General features: G+C 39.4%; 1 protein-coding gene across 1 annotated transcript in view; it reads left to right on the top strand.

The window, feature by feature from the left end:
* Positions 1-3,271: 3,271 nt before the first annotated feature.
* rapgefl1 (Rap guanine nucleotide exchange factor (GEF)-like 1) overlaps positions 3,272-27,463 on the top strand; it is a 39,322-nt gene continuing 15,130 nt past the window's right edge. Inside the window, exons 1-7 of the mRNA XM_059551737.1 lie at positions 3,272-4,412; positions 21,142-21,220; positions 24,698-24,848; positions 24,994-25,091; positions 25,730-25,842; positions 26,906-27,073; positions 27,236-27,333. Of these exons, the coding sequence (XP_059407720.1) occupies positions 4,031-4,412; positions 21,142-21,220; positions 24,698-24,848; positions 24,994-25,091; positions 25,730-25,842; positions 26,906-27,073; positions 27,236-27,333 (1,089 nt within the window). The 5' untranslated portion in view covers positions 3,272-4,030. The remainder of the gene's footprint in view (positions 4,413-21,141; positions 21,221-24,697; positions 24,849-24,993; positions 25,092-25,729; positions 25,843-26,905; positions 27,074-27,235; positions 27,334-27,463) is intronic.

Genomic DNA, 27,463 nt, shown 5'->3' with positions numbered 1-27,463 from the left:
ATTGTAGAGTCAGACTGAAGGCATCAAGGGCTATTTGAGCAAGAAGGAGAGTGATGGGGTGCTGCGCCAGATGACCTGGCCTCCACAGTCACCGGACCTGAACCCAATCGAGATGGTTTAGGGGTGAGCTGGACCGCAGACAGAAGGCAAAAGGGCCAACAAGTGCTAAGCATCTCTCGGGGAACTCCTTCAAGACTGTTGGAAGACCATTTCAGGTGACTACCTCTTGAAGCTCATCAAGAGAATGCCAAGAGTGTGCAAAGCAGTCATCAAAGCAAAAGGTGGCTACTTTGAAGAACCTACAATATGACATATTTTCAGTTGTTTCACACTTTTTTGTTATGTATATAATTCTATATATAATTCCACATGTGTTAATTCATAGTTTTGATGACTTCAGTGTGAATCTAAAATTTTCATAGTCATGAAAATAAAGAAAACTCTTTGAATGAGGTGTGTCCAAACTTTTGGTCTGTATTGTATATATATATATATATATATATATATACACATATGTAATTATTTGTATATGAAATATACCAATTGTGTATGAAAGAGCAATATATGTTTGTTTTTAAACATAAAAATTAGCATTATATGTCTGTAGATTCCTAAATTTTGATATTCATTCATGTCATTCCCAGTTGCAGGAGCTCATCTGGCTTTAGTTAATTTATTTAAGGGTTCATTACCCCCTAAATTCTCCTGTTGAGAGCACAGAAAACATTATATAGTCATTTGCACGACTTTGATGGCAAGTCTAATGTTGTTGTGGGGGTTCAAGTGATGAAGTCATAGACTGTGCATGTTAACATCATGTCGGTCATCTTCAGAGAAGGTCATATGACTAAACGGCATGACAAACACTTGACCGGGTCATTCTTTTGACACTCCACACATCCACATCTGACAGCGGGCGGGCCTAATGCAGTGTACTTCCCCATACAAGAGGCCACAGGAACCTCAGAAGTAGAAGTGGGATAAAGTGAGAGATGACTTGTGGTGAGATAAGCAGGGAGAAGCCACTAACCGGGAGATTTACTAGAATAGATGTGTATAAAAGTGGAGAGAATGCATGTGTTTGTTATTTTAGTTCTGTGCACAGCGGATGACTGCAGTGGTTCAACCGATGTGTGATTTCCACTTCTTCTGCAGCATGGTTTCACTCTCATTTCCATGGTGACAATGAGGAGCTCTTCTAACGCAGAGCTAAATTTATACCAGCAGCACTTTTTTTTACGGCCTGCAGTTTTGAGCTTGCAGACATGGCTGAGTGAAATCACACAAATTGCTCAAAATTCAACTGGATCATAGGTGATGTAACTAAAGTCCATTTCACCCTGCCTAACTTCAGCACATTCAGCACATCATCAGCAAATGATGTCACAGAGGGCGGAAATACCCATTCGGTGGTTTTGCAGTGTGCAGTCATCACATATGATGTGTGGAAGAAGATCTAACCGCAGATGAAAGAGTTCAACATTTGCTGAAAATGTACTCACTCTCAGGCCTGGCAAGATGTAGATGAGATCAGAAAAACTTTGTATTACATCACCATTGGATCCTCTGCAGTGAATTTGTGCCGTCATACTGAGAGTTAAACAGCTGATAAAAAATGATTCTAGTCATCACTTAACATTTTGTAAAGGGAAAAGCTTCATCCATCAAAGCATATTTTTATATATATTTATATTATTTAACTTGATATTTCCCCTTCTGGATAAAATACCAGTCGGTAATCCATTATAACACTCCCTCCTAAAAATAGAAAAATAAACATTCCCTGTTGTCCTTTCATATCAAAATCCAGTGACATATTTCACATATATCAGTATAGCAGTTAGAAAGAAGCAGTGATTTGAAGTTCAAATTGTTTTACTGGTGGTGTTTTTTTTGGTTTGTTTTTATACTGAGTGTTTTACTTCACAAGATGTCAAATGATGGACTGGAGTGGTGTGGATTATTGTGATGTTTTTATCACCTGTCTGGACTCTTCTGACGAAACCCATTCACTGCATTAGATCCACTGGTGAACAAGTGATGTGATGCTAAATTTATCCAAATTTATTCAGATAAAGGAACATTGAGTACATGAATACATTTACAAAGCAGAAGATAACTAACATAAGATTTAGTTTTATGCAATATTTGATTTGTTTTGTGAGTTTTGAGACCATACTGGTAATGCTACAACAATAGTTTCTTTATGCATTTTATAAACCACATAACTCATTAATATTTCAAAACAGCTGATCTATTAAGAAGATTAAACACATTTGGTTTCTATTCCCATATGTTAAAATGACCCCCCATTCAATTAAGTGGCCAGCATAGTGCGGTCACCGACAGTCACCGGATCCCATATTTACCCCTCATAGATGTCTCGGGATACTGTTTCCTGACATGCAGACGTTTGAACAAGACACCACGTATGGCCTGCTAAATGTAACTTAATACTGATAATGAAGTTGCTTACCCTATTGGCTCACAACTATAACCCACTCGTGTCTTGACCAGGCCCGAGGTCTGATGGTGTCTGTGCTTGTCCTCCATTGATTAAAGACTCTTAAATGCAGTGTGTGTTTTCATGAAGTGGCTGTGGAGGAGATAACTCCTTTCTGTGTTTTCCAGCTGGGCAATCTGAAACCAGACAGCTGGCCAACTACAGACCTAAATGACACATGCCAACTGTAATTGATACAGGACTTAAGTCTCAGGTTCTTCATTAATCAATTTTCATGCAATTAGTTTGTAATCTTTATGTTTTATAATGTCTATATAAATTGTTTATTTATTTTTTTTTACTATTTTAAATCTATGTTTTTTATTATTATTATTTGTTTTATTTAGACAACATTTCCACTGTTATATAGAACGATTTACAATGCACAACAAGTTTTTTCATTCCGTATAAATTTATTTTACACTTTTAAAAATAAATGTTCCCAAACGGTGTTTTGACCACAGAATAATTATTTGTACTTAATATTAATTTAGGGGTAATAGACTTTTAACTAATTTAATCTGGACAAGTAAAGTGTAGCCTATAAACACAGTGGTATTGTTACCAATAAAGTAAATAGTTGAACAGTTCTACAATTTTTCGATACCACGTGTAACGTCACATTTTGCCCCGGATGATCATAAAAAATGCAAACGCGTATTCAAATACTCAGTCTTTGTGGGCTTTTCGGCGTTAGTATGTGAGCTTGTGACTGCAATTGCTGCGATTCAAAGCAATTGAGCAATAGCTCTTGACACCACCAATAACACACGCACTCAGCTGCAGAGAAGGCGGGTGGAGAGAGAGAGAGAGAGAGAGAGAGAGAGAGAGAGAGAGAGAGAGATCCATACTGTATGTGAGAGAGACGGAGCGCAGTATTTGTGCGGACTCGAGGCGCAGAGACAATCGGTACCGTGAGAGAAAACCAAACACGGATTCCACTGAACCGGTCCGGAATCTCCTGACGCGAAATCCTCCTCAGCATCGAGTTTTCTGCGACAGGAGCGCGTTTCCTTCAGACCTGCTGCGGTAGAGACGATTCATTTATATGGTCCAGCATCTTGACAGAGACTGATTTGTATATATGCATATGCATTATTAATATACAGCCTTCCTGCTGCTGTTTTCATCGTGTGTGTCTGATAATTCGTCTAATTAACTCATCGATCAAGGCTTCGTTGACAGTGGCAATGCTAGTAGTCCACATATAGGCTTCTTCTCCAGCTGAAGGACTGCAGTGGAGGACGGGTTTCCCTGGGACACGTTTGGGCTTTTTTTTTCTTAGCGTAGTAAGGACTCGATCAGCATCCACTTGTGTAACTGGGACACTGAACATGGCCGTGTTTTATTCTTGACACCTCAACACAAACGGAGGAGAACTTCTTCAGGCGTTTTCCAAACCGCGCTGGGATCGAGCATCATCCAGCTATGATGTAGACGCTCGCGTCCACACGGTCATCATCAGTGTTCCTCATCGAGTGTTAATTAGGAGCAACCCAGGGCCTTCTTGCGATCTCTGTCATCAAAATGCCGGCAGGAATGAAGCCTCTTGAAAAATTCTTGAAGAAACAGACCAATGCGCTCACTCGTGGGGGCGGTTTTGGGGAGAAGGCCACCGGCACCGGGGCGTCCAGGCGGCGGGCCAGCCTGTCCCGTGTGGTGCCGTTCTTCAGGGAGACGTCTCCCGAGAGCGGCCCGGCGAGGGAGGTGTTCAGCCCGGAGACCGAGGAAGCGCCGTGCTGGCCCTCCGCCACTGCGGACATCAGGAGCCCGTCGCTGTCCAGTGATGAGCAGAGCTCCGAGGCGAGTCTGGACACGAACTGGACCCCGCTGCCCGCGGACACCGCGGAGAACCTAGCGCTGGCGCTGCTGGACAGCGTCGCGGGGAAGCGGTACGCCTCCTGCACAGGTGAGACGAGTCCACTCATCATGCTCCACTGACACAGCTTCTCTGGCGGATCTATGAAGAGCAGCTAGTTTACTGAAGAATATTGAAACAGCGTTTCTTTGCGTTGCTATCGCGCACTGTGGTGGGTTACAATAATAATAGTTTCCGCAACGCCTGCCTATTTTTTTTCAATATTACTGTGCATTTTAAATTCACTTTCTCTTTAATATTCACGCGTTGTCGCATATTTTTAGTTCACGGCTTGCACGATTTTGATGGATTTAGCGCAGACATAAATCATCAATCTACCGCATAATACTTCAGTAATCAGTATAATGTAATGCATTGGATTTTAAGTTGGATACAAGTGTAAGATAAATATTTCAAACATTTGCAAACCGTTTTAATATTTTAAGCGCCATATTTGTTTACATAGCCTTAAAAGAAACATACATTCTTGTATGATCCGAAGTTATAAGTGATTAAGTTAGCCTAACTTTTTCATAAGTTGTGTTTGTATGTTTACAAAGAAAGTGACAAATTTTTTATTAATATTTGCTGGATATATTTTCAGAATCACGATAAATCTAATTTCGCTAATGAGCTACTCCATGAATTTTGTACAAGATTTTTTAATTGTTGGCCTTTTTCTAATTTTTTGTGTGTGTCATGCCATAAACTGTTTTTAAGATGTAAAAAAAATAAATAAAAAAAAAACAACAACTACAAAAACCATTTAACTTAATAACATCAAATAAAAGTCAAAAGAAAACATTTTACTTGGGGAATGTGGTGCTTTGGAGTAAATTATTATATTCAACAAGAAAAAAATGGCAAAGCATTAATTTTATTTAAATTTACTTGATTAGTGTGAAAAGTGGGTGTGTAGAAGCAGACTTTAAAGTTGCAATAAATATAACCAAACTGACTCCTCAAATTTTCTCACCTCACTGTTGCATTTACGGGAAAACCTGTGATATGTAAACATAATCACACTTGACAACTAGTTGTCTGTTATGTAATATAATGGTAGCACTTCTGTTATTTCCTTAATTACCATCCCTATGGTTACAGATGTTAGTCACTGCTATTACAAAAATAATTAGTTATACTATCAATATGTGGGCCTTATGAACAAAACAGTTTTGAGTTTCACACCACTGAGTAAAATAAATCTTGTTGTAGCTATGATTATATGATCTATAAATACATTTCGTAGCCTCTTTATTTCACAGAAATATGGCTCGACAGTGGACCACTGTATTCTAGATAGGCAGTCAAGGTTAGTCGTAAACCTTGAGTTTCATTGAGCACTGACAACATTTAAAAGGTCACATCAAATGGTCACACATAGTGATGTCATAAAACTAGTGATGCACCGAAATGAAAATTCTGCGCCGAAACCTAAACCGAAAATTTAGGATGCACTTGGCCGAAAACCGAAACTGAAGCCGAAAATGGCTTCTTTTAAAAACGTATATATATATTGCTTCGATTTAATGGATCTGAATTGAAAAATCACAATATAATAATCAAACTTTTATTAACAGTTACATAACAAAACATAAAATATTTTTTACAATAAATATAAATAATAATTATTCTTCAAGTTTTATGTTCCATCAAATAAAATAGTTTTTTAAAAATTGTGCAAAAAAATCCACAATTTTGGAGATTTTTGCAGAACAAATGTTACATATTGCAACTTTGGTGTCCTCTCGTATAGGGCTGTCACTTTTGTGAAAAAAAAAATCCTGTTCGATTTTTGAGACATAGGCAAAGTGTTCATTGAATCGTTAGTAAATTGCCTATATTTGGCGTTGATCCGTTTTACAACGCCAAATATAGGCAAATCCACCGACAACTAAACAGGCATTAGGGCGAACGTAAAGAGGGTGCTTGAGACGCGCACAAGTCAGCAATGTGGACTGCCATAACATCAATGAAAAACATTACTGAAGGCTACATTGATATTATGCACTAATAGGCTGTGTGTGTGTGTGTGTGTGTGTGTGTGTGTGTGTGTGTGTGTGTGTGTGTGTGTGTGTCAGAACCTGCAGTTGCTGTGTGACGCGCGTTCGCTGCGAGCGTATAGTGGCGAGCTGGACGCGCTCTGAGAGAAGGCCGTTAAAATCGATTCCCTGTTTTCGTTTTCGAAACTTGTGTTGGTTGGTCCGATCAATTGTGCAGCTTTTGTGACAAGCTTTTTTTGATTGTGACAGCCCTTTGACATGCTTAATCTTTGATAGGCAGACGCGTGATAACAGCTCGACCGTGAGTGAAACCTCGCTTGCGCACGGATGGGAGGGGCGGGTGACATTCATTTTCGGTTTACGTTTTCGGCTGTTTTTTTTATTTCGGCCCGAAACTGATAATGCCATTTCGGCCGAAAATTTTCGGCGGCTGAAATTTCGGTGCACCCCTACATAAAACAAAGTGCTTTCACATTTGTCAGTAACAGACCCAATCACTAAATGAGGATCTGGCTTGGGAATATCTTCAAACAGGGCGGTGCCAGGGTATTTCCTTGCTATGGGAAAGCTTATGTCAACAGAAGGAAAATATGAAATGGTTTTCCTTTGTGTCTTTCCTCAAATTGGTGTTATGGGTGTTTCATGAACCGACAAGCTGCTGCCACCCGCACATGACACCCAAAAACAGCACTGAGCACCTGTGTGCAGAAAACACCAGGAACGAATCAATTGCTGTTCCAAGTGAGGGGATTTCTATTGAAGTCTCAGACAAAGGACGCTATACAGGGAAATGACAAACTGTGATGTTGTTGTGATAGGAATGGGGTGTCTTTAACAAGTGCATACATGTTACCTGCTTCTGTAAGTCCGAGGACTTTTATGCTATGAATAATGGCTCTCGCACACATTCATTGGCAGTGATGCTTTGCAGCCACAGTGCAGCATTTCTCCCTTGCAAATGTGCATTAGAGTGTTTTTGTGAAGTAACCATGGAAACTGGAGGGATTTCGACAGTATGCCGGACCTGTGCATAAAGAGAGAATTATGCTTGATGTGTAATCGATGGCCAGACGGTCAGTTTGCCTTGGTTCAATGCGTTATTGGGATATGTGGTTACTAATAAAATGTCCCGTTTTTATAGACAAGGTAAATGATGATGACAGATAGTTTAGTTTATTTTTTTTCCATTGGACTGTTCTACCTGTGTTGATAGTAGAAAGGTTTATGCGCACATTAAGCTAAATTGAGGCAGACTGTATGTGTAATAAAGCAAAAGCTAAAAACCCAGAGGCATTTGAAGGACATGCAGATTTTCACGTCTTTATTTGAAATTTTACATTAAAACTGAATTTTCTTCATTTGTAAATACGGCTTGAAATATTACACTAATGCTCACTCAACATGCTTCATTTATTTTCAAAACACATTCTGTGTGAGCCCTTGATAACCTATAAACTGATTCCTCGACCTAAACTGTCATTCATTTTGGGCACTTGACAGCTCATGTCTCTCTTCCTCCATTGGGGGCTATTTTAAGCAATTTATCTTGAACCTCTGCTCTATATCAGAGAACAGATCAGAGAGATTTCATTTTTTTTTCACAGACTGAGACATTTGGCCTCATTCTCAACCTGTTTCACTTTTTTTATGTGAAGGGGGATGCCTTGCCTCTAGATAAAACTGACATTTTCTCTGTCACAATTGAGGTCTGGGAAATTTTTAAAAAGTGCCACTAATCCTGGATTAACCAACAATGGGCCTGCAATTTGTCTCATCTAGTGTTGTTGTCCATGGAGTGACTGTGGATTATGGACTGAGGGAAGTCCACTGATCCAGGGTCAAGAGGTAACACTGAAATAAGACACTGCTTGCATATCAGTCCTGATGCATCAGTGTTAGACAAACAGCTCAGCTGTTGACCAAATGAGTAACTGTAGACAGATGCACTTTGTAGATGCTTCTACATTTTGGATCCCATCTTTGCAAGTTAAAATGACTTTTAAATAACCTATACATAAAAATAATGGTTCCATATGCCATAGAAGAACCATTTTGGATTCCTTTGGAACCTTTCAGTGATTCGTTCTTAAAAGAACTAATGTAAGAAGAACATAAAAAAAAATGAAAGAACATTTTTTCCGATATAAAGAGACATTTGTGCAATAGACAGATTCCATGGATGTCAAAGGTCATTAATGCCAATTAAGAAACTTAATTTTTTAGAGAGTATATATTTTTTTAACTTGTATGTCTTGGATTTTATATGTGGAATGCATGATTCACAAGAACCTAATTTAGTGCTGTTCCAAGGGAACACACCTACAAAACAGCTTTGTCTCTGGAATGTGCACGGACACCTCATGAGTGTGTGTAATGGAGTGGTTTGGTAGGGCTCATTGAACCCAGATTAGCAGGTTGATCATTACATAACTTTGTTTACCCTTTAGCCCTTCCAGTTGTGAGCCAGAGGCAACAGTAGTTCTGTTGGCTGGCATGTCAGAACAAAGTTCCAGTGGGCAGGGCAAGAGCAGTGTAATGGCTATGTGTTTCTTTAGTGGTGGTGGTTGTTCCACTTTTACATGCCGAGGTAAATTGCTTGTACATTCATGCTATAATGTTTTTTTTTATGTCAACAAAGATGTCCTCCTGGTAGATGATGTAACTCCACCATTTGGGTGCAATGTACACTCTTAAAAATAAAAGTTCCAAAAGGGTGTTTTTGCAGTGATGCCATAGAAGAATCATTTTTGGTTCCAAAAAAGAACCTTTCAGTGAACAGCTCCTAAAAGAACCATTTCAAGAACATTTTAAAAATTTAAAGAACCTTTTTCTACTATAAAGAACCTTTTCTGCATTGAAAGGTTCCATGCAACCATTGATGCCGACAAAGAACCTTTATTTTTAAGAGTGTACATCAGATTGGCTTATCAGCTGGTCAGTTGATTAACTGATTTATGTTTCACAGTTAGTTGTAAGCTGTAAGAGTTTGCATTAAAAAGTAATTAGAGTCATACATTTGATTATCAGACTGGACAGTTTGCGCTGTTTTGTTTTTGATTAACTAAAAATAATTAACTCAAATGAATCACTTGTTCAGGACTCTGACAACTTGCGTATCAGTCCTGATGCACAGTGCACCTTTCATTGAATTTTTTTAAATTGACTACCACACTGATTGCGTTGTCTGATTTTGCTGTGTTTGTTTTCACTCAAGTAGCATCGTTACTGTATATCCGCACAGGCAGAATAATGCATGTGTGAAAACCACCAACTAGGCCAAATGTCATTCTGTATTTTTTTAAATAATGAATGAAAATTTGTCCTCAGTTCCAGCCATACTCTTAAAAGCCTTTCACATCTGAAGATTGTTGGTAGTGAAGGGTTGGGACTGTGTGCGTTCTTGTGGTGTCAATCAGCATTTTCCAGTGGTTCCTCAGTGATGGCATTTGCAGCTCAGAAGACTGGCTCAAAAAGTTCTGTAGTCATATGCACAAAGATTTCTTCGATTATTATTATATCTGATTTGCTTTTTCATCAAAAATGAAGGTTTATGAGGATGTTGGTAGTCTCTGGACTGAGGCCTGGTTGTATAAGGACCACCCCGCTCTCTATGTGCTGCTTTCCTGTGGGTCCGAACTATCCTGAGGGTGTTTTAAAGAATCTTCAGCAAGAGAGCGAGAGTGGAGAAAGGAATAAATGCATGGAGGGAGAGAGGGAGAAGTGCAGTCGGAGAGAGTGTATTTGTGTAGGAGGAATGCTGGCATTTTTTTTTCTTTTGAAAAGAGTGAGGGATTAGATTGGAATGGCTGCCCACTCACTGGCCTCCCTTTGCAAGGCTTTACATAACATCATAAGAAAAGGCGAGATATCTCCCTCTCGTTCTGTGTCTATCACCCTCTCGCCCCCCTTCTTCTTGATCCTTGAGGGTTAGCCCACGCACCTGGGCAGCGCTCTGCTGAAGAGTAGCTAGGTGTCCACCTCGACTTTGTACTTTTTTTTGAACTTGATGTATGTTAATTCTGCAGAACTGATGTATTTGTGGAGGGGGTGGTACTATACAGTAGGGCATTTTCAAGTGTTCGTTACGTTGTGTGATATATGTGATTCGTTTGCACTGTTCCTGCATAGGCAACTTTTGATGCAACTCAACGCTCACTTAAGCAAAAAGAGCATATGAGTAGCGTAGCATTCATAGGACATATGAATGATGTATAAATTACTTATTTTGTGCTAACATTTTGAGAACATTACTGAAGTCCAGATCACTTTAAATGGCTATTCTTATAACATTACTGGAAGAATGTTTGCTCATAACTCTGAGAGAACTTTGCAAGAACATTAGCACATTCGTTCTGAGAATGTCCCCAAATGTAGGAGAAAATAGTTTATTTGTATTGAGCTTTTTAAATCAATATTTTACAGGGCTGCATGAAAACATAATTTAGAATCCACCATCTTGGATGTATTTTTTCTCTGAGCTCGGCACAGTGCATTCTGGGATTGCCTTTGGATACATGTTGTGCTGTCTCAGAATTTAGTGGAGAAACATATTTTTTTCCAAATAAATGTTTCGGGATGCTATTTTCTCCATGTTATGAAATGGATATTTGTGTGAGCATGTTGGGCCCTCCTAGTCCTCTTAGCAGAAATGGTCCAGTGTAAAAGGAGCCTCTCTCGGACGCAGCACCTGTTCACATGGCAACTGGTGCCTTCAGAGGAGGTGGAGGTGTAGGAGGATGAGGTAGATGGAAGGAGGGAACAGAGGGAGAAGTGGAAAGCAGTGTTGGAATTATGCAATGTCTTTTATGGCACGTTATGAGGTTTTTGAATTGGAAATATGTTGAGTGTAGGCTAAATTGCTCTTTGGCGCCCCTAGTAAAATTTGTTAACCAACACTTAAATATTTTTAAAACATTTCTGTTATATATTTGTGTATATGTATGTATGTAATCTAATACACTGATTTATTGCTCAAGAAACACTTAGTATTATTATTAATGTTGAAAACAACTGTGCTGCTTAATATTTTTGTGGAAACTGTGATAATTGTTTCAGGAGGAATAGAAGAACTTGATTAATTTAATGTATCCATCGATATATATGTGTGTGTGTGCACTATTTCGGGTTGCGAGCATCTATTTACCGCAAGGTGTATATATTTATACTTATATTAACTTGTGATCTTTTGTGGTTACTGACGTTTGAAAACCCTAGTGATATACATACATTTAAAACAAATAATAATTTAGTTTTGACCTTCTTTTGGTGGGTCATGTCTTATTTTAAGCATCATCATATTCCTTTTGCAAACCCCCGTAATTCATGCCCTGATGTTAGCGCAGAATATCACACTCTGGCTACAAAGACACAATTTTTGAAAGTGATCTCTCTCTCCGCTCTTTTCATTCTGCATTACAAAAGCAGCATTGCAGTCAGTGCGAGTCAGAGGCTGAATCAAACCATAGCAAATGCGCCACGTGACGCCCCTTTGAAGTGACAGCAGAGGTTGCGCTTTTTCACCACGCAGTTTGCACACTCAAACACACACGTGCACACGCACACACAGATGGCCTCGAGCTCCCAGATCAGTGGCTTGACCAACAGCCATAATAACAGCCTGAAAACAGCCTCCTGCTTGCTAGAGAGAAGGATGTGATTAGCACACAGTGATCACTCCTACCAAGAAGAAGTCGCACATGGAAAGCCTCCTTCCGAAGCAGCTTACCAAAGAAGATACAGACCCTTCGAGCAGCTTCTCGTGCTTTGAGATCACAGAAATAAACAGTAATGCAGACAGCGACGAGCGTAGGGAGAAGTAATATCAATCACTGCATACTATAATGGCAATGAAGTTAATTTGTTTAGTTCTTTCACTCTAGTGGAGGAGGGCGATGATTATATACAGGACCGTTTAGAAACAGAGGCATAGAGGAGCTTTTAGCTTTGATGATCATCTTAATCAAACATGTGTTAGATGCTATTTTGAAGTACTGGGGCCGTTCTCACTGTGACGACAAGCTGGGTGTGTGATCTCTCTTCGCCTGCAGGAAAAAGAGCCATGGGAGGCAGAAAGTGACACTTTTTTCATAAGAAAGTTTATGCGTATCCAGTGTTACAAATACAGGCTGGCTTGAGGATTTTTACTATGTACATATATGGCTGTATTTATGTACCTATAATTCAGTAAAAACAGTAATATTAGGAAATAATATTACAGTTTAAAAAGTTGTTTTCTATTTGTGTAAATATTAAAATGTAATTTATTCCTATGATGAAATGTTGAATTTTCAGCATCATTACTTCAGCCTTCAGAGTCACATGATCCTTCAGAAATCAGTCTAATATGCTGATTTTCTGCTAAAGAAACATTTCTTATTATCAATGTTGAAAACATTGTTCAATGTTGAAAACAAACGTTCAGGATTGATTTATGAATATAAAAGTCAAAAGATCAGAATTGATTTGAAATGGTAAACGTTTGTAACATTAACGATACCTTTTGAATGATATACATATGTAACAGTCTGAATAAATGTTCATACCATATTTGCAGAAATGTTGTGATAAAACTGAACATATCCGAGTTCAATAAATGCTGCGAGAAAATTAGCCAAATGCCTTGAGTAATAGCAGCATTAAGCCTCTGCCTCCAGCGGTTCAGCGCTTGTGCACATGGAACAGGCAAACAAAAGCGTGCAAAATGAATCCATTACCTCTGCGGTGGGTTTGGATTTGTTTGCATGGGTGTTCACTGATATTCTTGTTGAGATCTGTTGTGTCATGCTTTCATGTGGGCACATCTTGGACTGATGTTGTTGAGCTATTAGAACTACACCTCTCTCATTTTCATCTTATATAATACCAGTTGCAGAGGTTTCAAATCATTTCTCCCATCTGACCAGAGAGCAGACTTGATCTAGGTAAATTCTCTCCTGGGGCCAGTTTCAACTGGGTTAGACCTAAAAAAAGTGGCATGCTTCTAAATTCAGCAAGCTCTGTTTTAGTTTACAGGCCGTAAGGTGTTTTTTTTGTGCCAGGCTGGTGGCTTGACACGGACTCTTTCTTGCTTTTCTCTTGCTTTTGCGCATGTATTTTTATTTGCACCTGCTTTCTTCTTTCCAAACTATGAGAAGTTTTCACCGCGAGCATTCATTTCAAAAGATTGCTTCAGAAATAGTGGCGATTGTGTATTTCCTTATAGTTGGCGGCTCGCCAGAGGAGATTTGCATGTGAATGATGGTGTTTTGTGTTATGAGCCAAAGAAAAGATGGGAGTTGAAGGGTGGAATGCCTCCCAGAATGGACGGGTTTGGTGCAGGGGGGTCGAGATAAAGCAGATATGAAGAACAAGCGCATACAGCCTCAGAGAATGAGCAGAGACCATCAAAGCAGGCACAAATGCACACACACGGTGCGTCATGCCAAAAGGCACCAACGTGAGCGAGGGAGAGATGAAGAAAAGATGGCGTGAGGAAGAGAAAGGAGAGCATGCGTGGGTAGTGGGGGGTCTAGATGTGATAAGGCCTCCATGGTAACGCGGTGTCTATCATGGTTTATGTAACGCCACCCTGGTCCTCTCTATTACGCTCTCCTGAAATCCCAATCTCACATCTCCAGCTGATTACAATCAACACTGACCACATCCGTGCAGCTGGGACTCTTTTCTGACAGCCGTTTATTGAGCGTGAACCCCCGTGACCCCTAACCTGGAGGTGTCCCAGTGTATGTATGAAAATGAAACTGCTCAAGTGTTGCTCTTTTTGTCTTTTGGTTATGTTTTATTTAAGTATCTATTGTTAGGGGTTGGCCAATTATAATTACTCTTCAGCTCGTTTTATGAAGTTTACAAAGTATGTAGGCCTAAATGCATTAATATAAGTTAGCTTTATTGTCCATCCACTAAATGCGTAAATGGAGACTAGCGTTAAAGGCATGAGGACGTAAGTCAGCCTGTAGTGAAATATATAATCTAATATCTAAAAACAAAAAATATAACTTTTTTATTTTGATTTATTTGTTTTGATTTACTCTAAAATGTGGAAGAGAAATCTCAGAATTCTGTCCCCAAACTTTGCTATCTTGGCAATTCTGAGCACAGTTTGAGAAATGATTGGGAATAAAAACTTTAGAAACTCTAGAGAGACATTATTGGCATTTAATTAAAGGGATAGTTCACTCGAAAATGATAACTCTGTCATCTTTTACTTCTCATGTGGTTCCAAACCTTTATGACTTTTTTCATTCTGTGAAACATAAAAGAATATTTATATATAATTTTTGTTTTTTTCTAAATGTCTTAGAGTTTTTTTTCCATGCAATGAAACTCAAAGGGGTCCATCCAAAATGTTGTTTAAACTAGAGGCATAGTAATAGGGCAGGCAAATAGTGTCAATTGTATCTTACTGTATTGTATCGCGTCTTCTACTATAATGAATTTTTTTTTGTATGTTTAAAAAATATACATTTATGGTCTGTTAGGTGTGTTTTGACTACTTTTTGTATGTTGTATAATTATGTCTATAGGGATTTATTATTATTATTTTTTTTTAGAAGGGCCTCACTGATTAATTTTGCCTGGGGCCTCCTGCATAGGTTCATCTCTGGTTTGGACAATGTATTATGTGTTTTGCAGAAGATATAAAGTATACAAGTTTAAAAAAGGCATGAAATGGTGACATATTCTTCATCTTTGGGTGAACGGTCCATTTAAGCAAAAGTCTCCATTTGCTCTCCATGTGATCTTAAATGTTAATGTTAAAACTTCAAAACAAAGATTGTGAAATGAGTTTGGTCCCAGTTTAGTCTCATCAAGGTCATTTGAGCTGAAACTGAAGTTCTTCTAGGCGGCCTTCAGCTGCACTCTCCCCGTTTCCTCCCATCGTCTGAAGGCAGCAGGAATATGGTGTTTTCAGTTGGCAAGAGCTTCTCTTGACCTTAAGATGAAAAGAGTGAAAAGGGAGTGCTTTTCACTTGTCTGATCGATGTGTGTTCAGTGCATGTGATGGGTGTCCGTCTGAACTCCCTCTTGCATTTCATTCTCACTGTGCGAAAGCATGTGCTGGTGTAGAGAATACATGTGCAGTTTCTATATTTGACAATGATTGTGCGTGTGCATGTGTTTGTGTGGGTATCTGGATGTGTGTGTGTGTGTGTGTGTGTGTGGTGTGTGCATGTGGGTATCAGGGTGGGTGTTGGATTTTGCTCTATTCCCACTCTTGTCATTTAAAGAGATGCTCTTTGTGCCTATCTGGGCTGGAGATTTGCTAGACTTTAAGCTCTATCATAATGTAAACTAGTGAGTTGAAAGAGGATAATGCTTGAAAGAAGGCTGGAGTATGTGAGGGCCTTCAGAGAAATAAGGGATTAAATAAAGAAAAAAGTATGCAAGGCGGAAAGGTATCATATTTGCATCTTCTGTGCCTCGTCTTCATGCTGATTTATATTTCCAAGCTAAACATCAGCACTGACTACCACTAAAGGTAGGTATCAAACTTTTATGTGGTTAACCCACATAGATCATTTATTTTGAAAGCCTGTTTCCACCAAAAAAAAAGTTAACAGAGACAGAACCTAAAGTTTCACTTAAGAAATAAACTCACATTATGAGTTGCTGCAGTTATGAGATATAAAGTTGCAGTTGTATGATAATCACAATTATAAGAAATGTTGGTGCATTTGTGAGACAACATTACAATAGTAAAGAAATAAAGTTGTAGTTCTAAGATATAGTCATGATTGTAAGATAAAGTCATAATTATAAGAAATAAAGTCGGTATTAAGAGATATAGTCAAAATTTGTACAATATAAAGTCACTAACAATTATAAAAAATAAAGTTGCAGTTGTAAGATGTAGTCAATTGTAAGATATAAAGTTGCAATTATAAGAAAACAACATTTTTTTAGTTTTAAAATATGAAGTCGCAATTTAGAAATATAGTCACAAATGTAAGAAATAAAGTTGCAATTATAAGAAATAAAGTTTTAGTTTTAAGATATAAAGTCGCAATTTAGAGATATAGTCACAATTTTAAAATATAAAGTTGCAATTATAAAAGAGAGTCAAAATTGAGAGATATAGTCACAAATGTAAGATATATATATATATGTCGCAATTATAAGAAAGTTGCTGCTGTAAGATATAAAGTCAAAATTGAGAGAACTAGTCGTTATTTTAAGTAATAGTCGAGTTTAAGTGCGAAGATAAAAAGTTGAGAAATAAAGTTGTTGTTGCAGATATAAAGTTGCAAATGAGAGATATAAAATAACAATTATGAGAAATAAAATTGCAGTTGTGAGATATACATTTGCCTTTACTAGAAATAAATTAACAGGCTTTCATTGTTCCTGCCTATGCAAGGTGCAAAAGCACATTTGCGTTTTCCTGTTTTATTGCTTTGATTTACCTTGGTGAGCTAAAATTTTATTAGCATAAAAGTCATCCTAAATTTGGCTCATATCTGACAAAGCCAAAAGTGTTGAGTAAGGACAGCTGGATGCATTAAACGCGCATCCTGCAGTGATTCTTGACATGATTCAGGAATAAACTTGGCTCTTTACAGAAGTTGTGATGCTCTCTGCTAGGCATTATATGCCTGAGGGAGGCAAACAGACCCACGCACTGACATAACACATGGCTCAAATACTCCTGCAGCACAAGTTATCGAGAATTATAAACTCCCACTCTAATTTAATCTCAACAGCCATGACAAATGCTAATGAAGAGAGATGGTCATTGCCCTAGAAAAGAATGCTTACATTTGACCAGAGGGGCTCCAGTACACACACACACACACACACACACACACACCCTCTACAGTGACTAAAAGTAAAGTTGCATGAATGTATTTCACCCCCTCAGCTCTGACACAACACCTCATCATTTCCTCATCAACTTTAGTAGAACTTGTCCGGCACGTATCTTCAGTTTGGTTACTAACATGTGCCTTCAAGGGATTGCTGCTATCAGACGTGGTAATTAACCCTGTTGACTCCTCCTCCAGTCATTCCTTTCCTGTTTTTCACACTAGCTTGACTGACTCGCTGCCTGCCTTTTTCCCATTTCTGTCTCTGCATCCTATATTTGCTTTTTTGTGGGTTTTAACTTGAGTCTATTCCCCTCTGTCTCTCTCATACGTACGTCTTTATTTTGTCTGTGTCCCACTCTCGTCCTCTCATCTTTTTTATTTCTCCTTACTCACCGTGCAGCCTCTAAAGTCAGCGTTGCCGTGGCAACCGCAGAAGATCTGCAGCTGCGAAGATGTGGAAGTCTGACTCCAAACACACACAGGCTATATTTTATTCAACCAGTATGACTCTGTGACCTCTAAAGTGGGCCTGACACGGTGAATGAGATTTGATGCAATAGGTACTATAATTATAATAATAATAGAATTCATACATACATAAATATTTAACAATGTTATAGCAGCTTTCATAAAAAATACATATACTTTATAAAAATAATGTATGTTTATACACTTTTTTTTAATATATGTTATAATACAAATACGTATTTTAAATTAATATAAATATGTATATAAAGTCATAGTCATACAATACATTATATCATTCCTTAATTATTTTTATAAATATTTTATTCCTTAAGTTTCCCTATTTCATATATATAATTATTATTTTAATGATTATTTTAAAATAAATACTTTAATACTATATATATATATATATATATATATATAAGTGAAACAATTATTTGTATTATTAAAAATATTTATATAAATATTAGATTGCATTTTGTAGTATTTTATATATAATACAATAGATAGGGCGGTGTGCATGTGACCTTATTTTCTCCATTATTCCTCACCTGAATTTCTCAAAAGAGGTGTGACTTCACAAAAACATGCACAGAGGTGTGAAGTATGCAGGTTTGAACATGTTACGTTTCTAAAATGTGTGTTAGAACGCCTAGCGTCCCGGTATCCCTTCACAACAGGGGGACGTTTGTGTAATTTCCCGATAGTCACAATGAGGAACTAAAGCAAACACATCTGCACCAATCAGTGATCGGCTGTTGCCTGCAAATCAGAACGCAAAGCAGGGCAGGATTGTGGGAATCTTTTTCTGTTCAGACGAATGGATCAACTGAGGACATTCAGCTGACAGTTCATCTTAATTAAATTAATTGTTTGACTGAACCAATGATACAAAATTATTCTGCGTCCAAGCTAATGCTCTGAAATGCGAATGTATTATTTAAGCTTTGAACACTGGACCCTGTTTTGCTCTAGTTCTTCCCTGCTTTGCTTTATTTGCATGACACGTGAAAGCTTTAGCATTTTGAACCGATGTATTCATTTCGTGCTGCTGACTTGTTTCTCATTCCTCTCAGCGATCACGTTTTTAATAGTTAAGTATCAATGATTTATGTGCTCCACATTGATCTAACCCAGATACATAATCAGCATCATGTCTTCTCATCAGCCAAAATAAAGTCCTGAAATCCTCACCCGTGAAGATGTGGCCCAGATCGAAACATATTATATCTATCAATTCTATTCCTTTTTTGAGCACTTCACACAGTTTTTCAGAGCGTTGCTCATTTATTATTCTGTTTATAATGTCGTTTTCACTGTTTGCTGACGTTTATGTGAGCTAGTTTGTTAGTTTTTGCTTTCAGCTGTTGTCTTGTACTGGCAGATGTGTGTGTACTAGAGCCCGACCGATATGGATTTTTGGGGGCCGATGCCGATATTAACTCGAAAAGAGCCGGTTTATAAGCCGATATTTTGATTTTAAAAATAATCTGGATATTAGACCCATTTCCTATAAACTGCACTTACACAACATTCAATAGCAAAATATCTGCCTGTTCTATGTATGTGGGCTGTATAAACCATTTTCCAGAATGGACTATGTTAAAAAAAAGCCTTAGATTACAGTCTCAATGACTAAACAATTGCACATCAAAAGTATATATTTTTTAATGATCAAAAAACAGTCTGGTTTTAAACATTTAACACTTTTACTTTCTTCCAGTTGAAGCTGGTTTTAACAGTCTGTGTGTGTACTGTAAATAAATTATAATACTAAAGTTAAAGTATTTGCAGAAGTAGTCCCACACTTTGCTGCTACAGCATTCACCTTTTTCAGCCATCTGTAGGCAGAAAGAGAGACAGAGAAAGAATAAGCATGTGTATTAATAATATCACCATGTATCATTACTCATGTCATCATTAGAATTATAATAATAATAAACTGGGATCTCCTACATAGGCAAAAATGAGAAATATATATATTTTTTTATTTGTCAAGTAATAGGTATTGCCTACTTATATTTAACAATATTATTTCAACATTTTCCTGTTATGTCTGTAAAGCTGCTTTGAAACAATATATAAAAAAAAAAGCGCTAGTTCAGCTCACATTTATTTACATGTCCCCTCTGGTTTAATCATTTCTGACGCACCTACTGTAGTTACTGTAACTACACTATATTTGCTCTCACAGAACATCTTCTTGCCTACTATTACTGGAAGATTACGGAATCAATTCGAAGTTGAATGGTTAACGTTAGTGTCATGAACACACCGCTGTCAATTTTGAGAAGAACCACCTTCAAACAAGTTAATAGCAAGCATTTAAGGGGCCTGCTAAAAAGGAAGCTATTAGCGTTAGAGTAACGTAACCAGCCTGAATTCACCAAATTGTTCTCTGGACCTGAGGGTAGCCTCTTCTTCCTTGCTTCTCTCTTAATTCTCATCAGCAGGACTAGCGCTATCGCTCGCTTCTTACAACGAGTCAGATACATGTTGGCTGCTGACCGAAAGGAGGAACAACAGACTATGAAAGAGCTCCCGCTAAACGTTTTTAAAACCCCGCCTACGCCATAGCGCAGCGCAAATCGCGTTGTATCTGAAGGGCAACGCTGAACCCAGCGTCAAGCGCCGTGCATACCGCGTCCTGTGTGAAAGGCCCAATTACGCGGTCATTATGTGGGAAACACACCGCAATAGAATAAGAATAAGTTAAACGCTAACGTTATAGTTTGACCTCCTATTAACGTTCGCGCTCTTCCACTGATAAACATGGTATTAGCTTTGTGGCTAATCTAATATAGCAATGCATTAGCGGCTGTAAGTGATGTTACAGAATATTTAGAAGTGATAATGATAGGACCGTTAGCTAGAACTACCACACAGTTTTTGTATACAGGGCATGAACTAAATCTACAATCATTTCACATGACGAACGACAGACTCACCGTCAAAACAGTAAGTTACATCTCCGTGGCTTGGCTAATCGCTTTCTTCTGTAGTGGACTTCTGGCGCTGTTGTTAACTCTGGAGCTGCAGAGCTCCCTCTGGTGGGCACACTATGCAACACTCATAACATGAGTGAAGCATGAGACTCTGTTTCTCATGTTTCATCGGCCGTTATAAATGCCGATGCCGATTTAAATGCAATTAGCTTATATCGGCCAATAATATCGGCCGGCCGATATATCGGTCGGGCTCTAGTGTGTACAGTACATCACTGCAGCCTTTGGGAGTGTCTGCGGTCCAAAGTGGGCCAGAAAGTGCCATGATTTATTCTACCCACAAACCCACTGTCCTTGAAATGAGTTAGCAGAGGTAAAGAGCCAGGTTTCTCCACACGAACTTTCACAACCTGTCGAACAAGAACAGCTGTGACTAAATCTGCATGATTTTCCAGTTTTTCCTGGTCTCTCAATAAACGGTCCTCCTCGTGTCAAACAACATCTTGTTCAGTTGTGATGTCACTAATAAGGTTGTGTTCTTCTCTCTGTCTCCTTGCAGAAATACTCCTGGATGACTTCATGCTGACACACCCGATCTTCTTGGCCCCAGACAAGTTCCAGCAGGTCTTGCTTCAGCAGTATCCTTTCCCCTCGCCAGAACCATAAGTGTCTCTTAAATGGTCAGATGATGCTTTTTTAAAAGTCATTATTTTGTGTATTTGGTGTAACAGAATATGTTGACATGCTTTAACGTTTTGTTATTTTTCAAATACTGTACATTATTGTAGGTCCTCTATGCCCCGCCTCTCTCAAACATGTTGTTTTCTAAAAAGTCCCTTCTTCAGACAAGCGCAGTCTGCTCTGATTGGCCAACTGACCCAGTGCATTGTGATTGGCCGAACACCGCAAGCTCTTGTTGGAAATATAATGCTCCTTTCCATAATCCTGAGCTTCTTTTAAAATAAATGTAAAGACTTAGTTTTACCATCAGTTCAAGCCTGAAAGAGGAACAGAGTCGGTGACAGACACAGTGATGAAGCTCGTATTTGTTTGCAGTACACAAGCCACGGACTCCACTGTGTGACCCTCTCTCTCTCTCTCGTAGATGAGACATGTTGGGGGCGTGTTAGAATGAGCCATTTTAGGGGGGCATGGCAGAGCCTTAATTTTTCACTTTGGTATTGAGACTTTATTCTTTGCAACTTAACAGATCTTGTAACACTCCAAAGAGAAAGGAAAAAATTGAAAGCGCTTCATATGACCCCTTTAACTTCTGAAAATTGGACATCATTGGATGACTGTAACCCTGTCTTAGTGTGATTCATCGGAGTAGAAAATGTACCTGGGATCATCATAGCATTATTATCAGTTTTAGGGCTACAGCTGGTATTTTGGGTCTTAACATATAATGTCTGTTAGTATTAACTATAGCTTGACATCATATCCTGTTGTCTTTATTCATTACAGCATCAGGAGAATTTTACATGATCAAAGTCTAGCATGACCAGGCTTTATGGTTTGTCAGACCAATATTTACCATCAAGAAGCAACTCAGAACTGGTTAACCCTGCTGAAGAACAAAGGGAAATCATGTAGAACTTGCTAATTGTCTTTCTGGTGAAATCCTGTAATGTTTCACCTAACTTTTTAAGCTTTTATCTAAAACTTCAATAGATTTAGGTCTCTTTTATGTTATTTTGTTTAAAACTGAATTATCACACAGACAGCTGTGCTAGTGTCCCACATGTTCCCCAATCAGTTTGTTTACTTCGCATAACTTCAGTAAAAGCATTTGGCACTGAATTATCAAGCCGAACACTTGAATGTCTTCAAAACACTTCCAAAACAAACTCAATTATCTGCTAAAAACAGCCAACATGCCCAGCCGAAGAGCCCAACGTCTTTCTACCGCAGGGGGCTAACAGTTGCACATGCCTTTTAAGATTTGGGTCAAAATGATTTACCAATTAGCTTCAGTGCTAACCTAGCTCTATCAGACTCTGCAGGCCAAACCCCGCCCACATCCCCCTGGGCCCATCAGTTTCCTAAATTCAGATAAGAAGAGTGCAGTGAGGGGAATGTTTGTTTTGTTAGCTTTAGGCGTTGTGTCAGAGTGTGTATAAGTGTGTGTATGTGTGTGTGTGTGTGTGTGTGTGTGTGTAGAGGACACCCCTCTCTCTCTAAGTCCCCTCTCATTCAGTGACCTACATTCCTTCTGTGAGTGCCATAGCCCCCTCTACCCAGACCATAATGGCGTCTGAGGGGCTTGTCTGCAGACTTTAAGCACAAAGGTATTCCTGGGGAGGCCCGTCTGCATGCCTCGGTGCTCCTAATGCAGCGTGTCTTCTGCGTGGCGGCCCCCCGAGAGTCTGCGGCAATCAGTGATCCTCGCAAATCTTCCCCGACTGCCGTCACCACCTCGCCTTATGATCCGCTCCTCTTTTTCTCTTTCCTCTCTCTCCACCCAGGCCATCTATCTTTCCACTCTCCACACCTTTTTTCCTGGTCTTTGACTTGACCTAATCCAGGCCTAATCAGATCTTTTTGTTGTGGCAACATGTCTGCTTCCTGCTTAGAAAATCCCCGTCTCGTACACTTCCCACTCGTTAGGGCTCATTTGAGGGGTTTAATAAAAGGATTTTTCAAAGCAGGATGATTCCTTTTCAGTCAGGACTGATAGTGCTTTTAGTTCTTCACACACTGACAGTCCCGATGGAGTCGGCCTGGCCGGACTCCAAACCGCTGCGGCTGCCTCGATCCAGGGCTCATGTGAGTTCAACTTTCACAGCTGCCCAGTGGCTCAGACGGCTGCTGTTTTTTTAGCACCCGAGCAGAGGTGACAGCTCTGGATATAGATTTACTAGATCTCGCATGCCATTTGCAGTAGCTCCTCTTGGGCCTTTTTTGTATGGGAATAGCTGTGTCAATTTTAGACGGGTGTCAGGGACTCTTTAATTATAAGCAGAGAGGCTCAGGGATACTCCAGTTTAAATTTAGTCCGCCTTTCAGGTTTCCTGAGTGGTAGGATTGGGGACAGGGAGACTTTGCAGTTTTTTAGGTCATTTTACGTGCCGAAGAACTATATGTCTTTGCTTAAATCCTTATGTGTGACTTCACCAACGTGACTTATGTAAGGATGCGAGTACAGAAAAATCCCTTTGCTGCGTTTGTTGTAACTTGTGTGTGTATGTGAGTGTGATGGGTGTGTTGCATCGGCCTCAATTATTTTCAAAGGTTGTAATTATTCTGGCTGTCTGGCCACTGAAGCATACATTTTGTTTTTCCAGTGCGGCATCTGTGTCAGGTGATCGGACAGCGGCTGTCTGAGTATGTGTTTATCTGCATACACTCATAAAAACACCAGCTGCACGTTGTGTTTGAGGCTATCTGTGTATCTGTATCTCGGTCTGCTTGTCGGTCGGTCTGTGTGTCTGTCTGTCTGTCTGTCTGTCTGTGTCTGTCTGTCTCTGTCTGTCTGTCTGTCTGTCTGTCTGTCGGTCTGTCTGTCTGTCTGTCGGTCTGTGTGTCTGTCTGTCAGTCTGTCGGTCTGTCTGTCTGTCTGTCGGTCTGTCTGTCAGTCTGTCGGTCTGTGTGTCTGTCTGTCTGTCTGTCTGTCTGTCTGTCTGTCTGTCGGTCGTTCTGTCTGTCTGTGTGTCTGTCTGTCTGTCAGTCGGTCTGTCTGTCTGTCTGTCGGTCTGTCTGTCTGTCTGTCTGTCTGTCTGTCTGTCTGTCTATGTGTCTGTCTGTCTGTGTGTCTGTCTGTCAGTCGGTCTGTCTGTCTGTCTGTCTGTCTGTGTGTCAGTCTGTCTGTCTGTCTGTCTGTCTGTCTGTCTGTCGGTCTGTCTGTCTATGTGTCTGTCTGTCTGTGTGTCTGTCTGTCAGTCGGTCTGTCTGTCTGTCTGTCTGTCTGTGTGTCAGTCTGTCTGTCTGTCTGTCTGTCTGTCTGTCTGTCAGTCGGTCTGTCTGTCTGTCTGTCTGTCTGTGTGTCAGTCTGTCTGTCTGTACAGGTGTACGTAGACGTGTTGGTACAGTTGTATTGACTGTATTTAGTGAGCGCAGGTGTGTGTGTGTGAGTGTTGGCTCGTGAGTGTGTTGTTTCTTAACTCCTGGCTCAGATTCAGCTCAGAGGGTAAGCAGGGTGAAGGCTGGCCCGGTTGGGAAGGAGCTGAACGGAAGCTTGCAGTTCTGACTGTGGCCTTCCGCTATCTGGACACATACAGAGACTTACTGCAGGAGGAGGGAGATCGTTCCAACACCTTCCCAAAGGTATTGCACACGTTTGTAAAAAAATTCAAATAAAAACAAAACGTATTCAAATGCATAAAAAAGGTTCATTTTTTATAATCATCAGTTGCTTCTTCTCCTTTATTGTCCTCCTGCAGGTCTTAATAATAAATGCATGTAATTTCAGGAGCTGTATTTGTGCGCCGTTCAGGAGCTCAGTCGCTTTCCTGAACTGGTGGAAGACGTCCTGAAGCTTCAGCGCTGGACTGAGATATTACACAGCCCGTAAGCATCAAATCCCCTTCATCCTCACAGTGAAATATTAATATAAGCTATAAATATATTTTATGAGCTATAATGGCTGGAGAAATCATAGAGGAACAGAAAATCACATAATGCATGAAGCCTCAAGAGCCTGGTGAAGTACAGCGTGAGTTGTAAAGTATTAAATGAGGCGCATGCAGTTGCCCATTAAGAGCTTTAGAACCAGATGAAGAATTATTGTGCAGAGATTAATACTTTAATGTGTTGTGTTGGATGTCGATTGTGTCATTTAAAGCCTCTCGAAAAGGCAGCAGTCTTTTCATAAACCCTTAAACAGTTCTGTAACTCAGTTTATTAAAAAAAAGCAAAATTTTCCTGGAGAGCTTTTAACTGGCACTAGCATGTTTGGTCTTTCTTTAATTTATAAGGATGCCATGCAAACATAACCAGTGCCATTTTCATGGTTTTGGCAGATATAAACAGTTTAAGAGCTTGCATGACTGGTCCTCAAATATCTTGCACATGCATGGAATATTTTCCATCCCTGATGCCACTACTAAACTAATTTTAGTTTAATAATAGTCTTTTGGAGACAGATAACTTATTCAATTATTTACACATGAATAGCTACCTGACTTGTTGTCCCTGCTATCCGACAGAGCCGAGGAGGACAAGGAGAGTCGCAAGAAGCAAGTCCGACCGCTCTTCCGACACTTCAGACGTATCGACGCCTGCCTGCAGCCCCGAGAGGCTTTCCGTGGCTCGGACGAAAGTACGTTCAAACCTTCCTTTCAATATGATGCATAAATATTGCACAGACTGACCACAGTTTATTACCACTGCGTTTGCCTAGCTGTGTAATAACGCCCATGAGAATAATGTTAGTGAATCATCTTATTCATCCTTTTTTGTGTGAAAGTCCCAGTCTGCTTCCACTTCATTCAGACCTGGATGACAAATCGGGTCACAAAAGTAGCATCTGCCAAGTTTTATAGATGTAATGAGCTCATCTGATGGAATGGGACTCTTTGTGAGGGCAGTGGCTGAATCCAAGCTAAGTGATTTCCCAGAACTTAATCAATAGGCAATCTGATGGTACAAAACGCTACTGACCCCGAAGCCTCCAGTGACCCAGTTTGTGGCAGTTTTGTCAGAGCTGTGGCTGGTGAATGGAAAGGAAGTCAATATTGTACAGAATTATTACTTTTACTCAAAGTTTTGCCTCTTTTATCTAACTAGATTAAATAAATAAATAAATTAATTAATTAATAGGTACTTTTATTCAGCAAGCATGCTTTAAATTGATCAAGAGGAATGACATTTATAATGTTAGAAAAAAACGACAACAAAGAATCTTGAAAAAAGTACCATGGTTTCCACAAAAATGTATTAATTATTGATCATAACACTGAATGATTCATGAGCATCAAATCAGTATATTAGAATGATTTCTGAAGAGTCATGTGACTCTAAAGCCTGGAATAATTGCTTCTGAATTCAGCTTTGCCATCACAGGCATAAATTACATTTACAAATATTTTGAAATAGAAAAAGTATAGTTTATTTTGTAAAAACATTTCACAATTTTATATTCGAAAACGAGCTGTACACAAACAAAATTTTAATCACTTAACTGACTTTTTAAAAAAAAATGATAAAACATGTTAATTATTATTATTATTATTAAGCATGTGATACTGTTGCCTGAAAGCTTTTTTCATTCACTGAATTACGTACTCCTAAAAGGATTTTAAATCAATTCTATAATGTGCAGTGCATTGAGACTAAGATGGGGGTGATTGGATAGTTAATTTGACTCTTTGGTCCTTGTTTAGTCTTCTGCAGGGTTTACACACCAGACCACTCATACGTGACCATCCGGAGCCGTCTCTCATGCCGGGTCGGAGAGATCTTGGCTCTGGTGAAAGAGAAACTCCAGTACAGCGAGGACCAGCCCACCCAACCTGCCAACCTCATACTGGTGGCCGTCACCTCATCTGGGGGTAAGAGAATGCAAACTTACCAAGACCTCATTTGCACACATATGTGTGAATTATGAAGCGGCATGACAGTTAATAATGATCCCGACCTTGACTCACTGTTTGGGAACACATCATCTTTGGCTCATCTGCTTTAACATCATAATCTAATCTGTGTTTGTTCAGAGAAGGCTGTGTTCCGTCCCAGCGACGAGGCCGTTTTCACCACTCTGGGCGTCAACACCCACCTGTTCGCCTGCGAGCCCGCGGAGCTCGAGAGCTTGGTGAGAACCGTGGGCGAGACGCTCCTGAGGAATTCTTCCTCATGATCGTTGTTAGTTAAACACCACAGACTTCATGTTCACTGAAGATGCTATCTACAATAGTGCTGAGAACTTAAATCAGTGGTTCAGA

The sequence above is a fragment of the Carassius carassius genome, chromosome 1, assembly GCF_963082965.1.
Source record: "Carassius carassius chromosome 1, fCarCar2.1, whole genome shotgun sequence".
NCBI lineage: Eukaryota > Metazoa > Chordata > Actinopteri > Cypriniformes > Cyprinidae > Carassius > Carassius carassius.
Note: the sequence above shows the minus strand (reverse complement) of the source record. Positions and strands in the feature narration are given on the sequence as shown.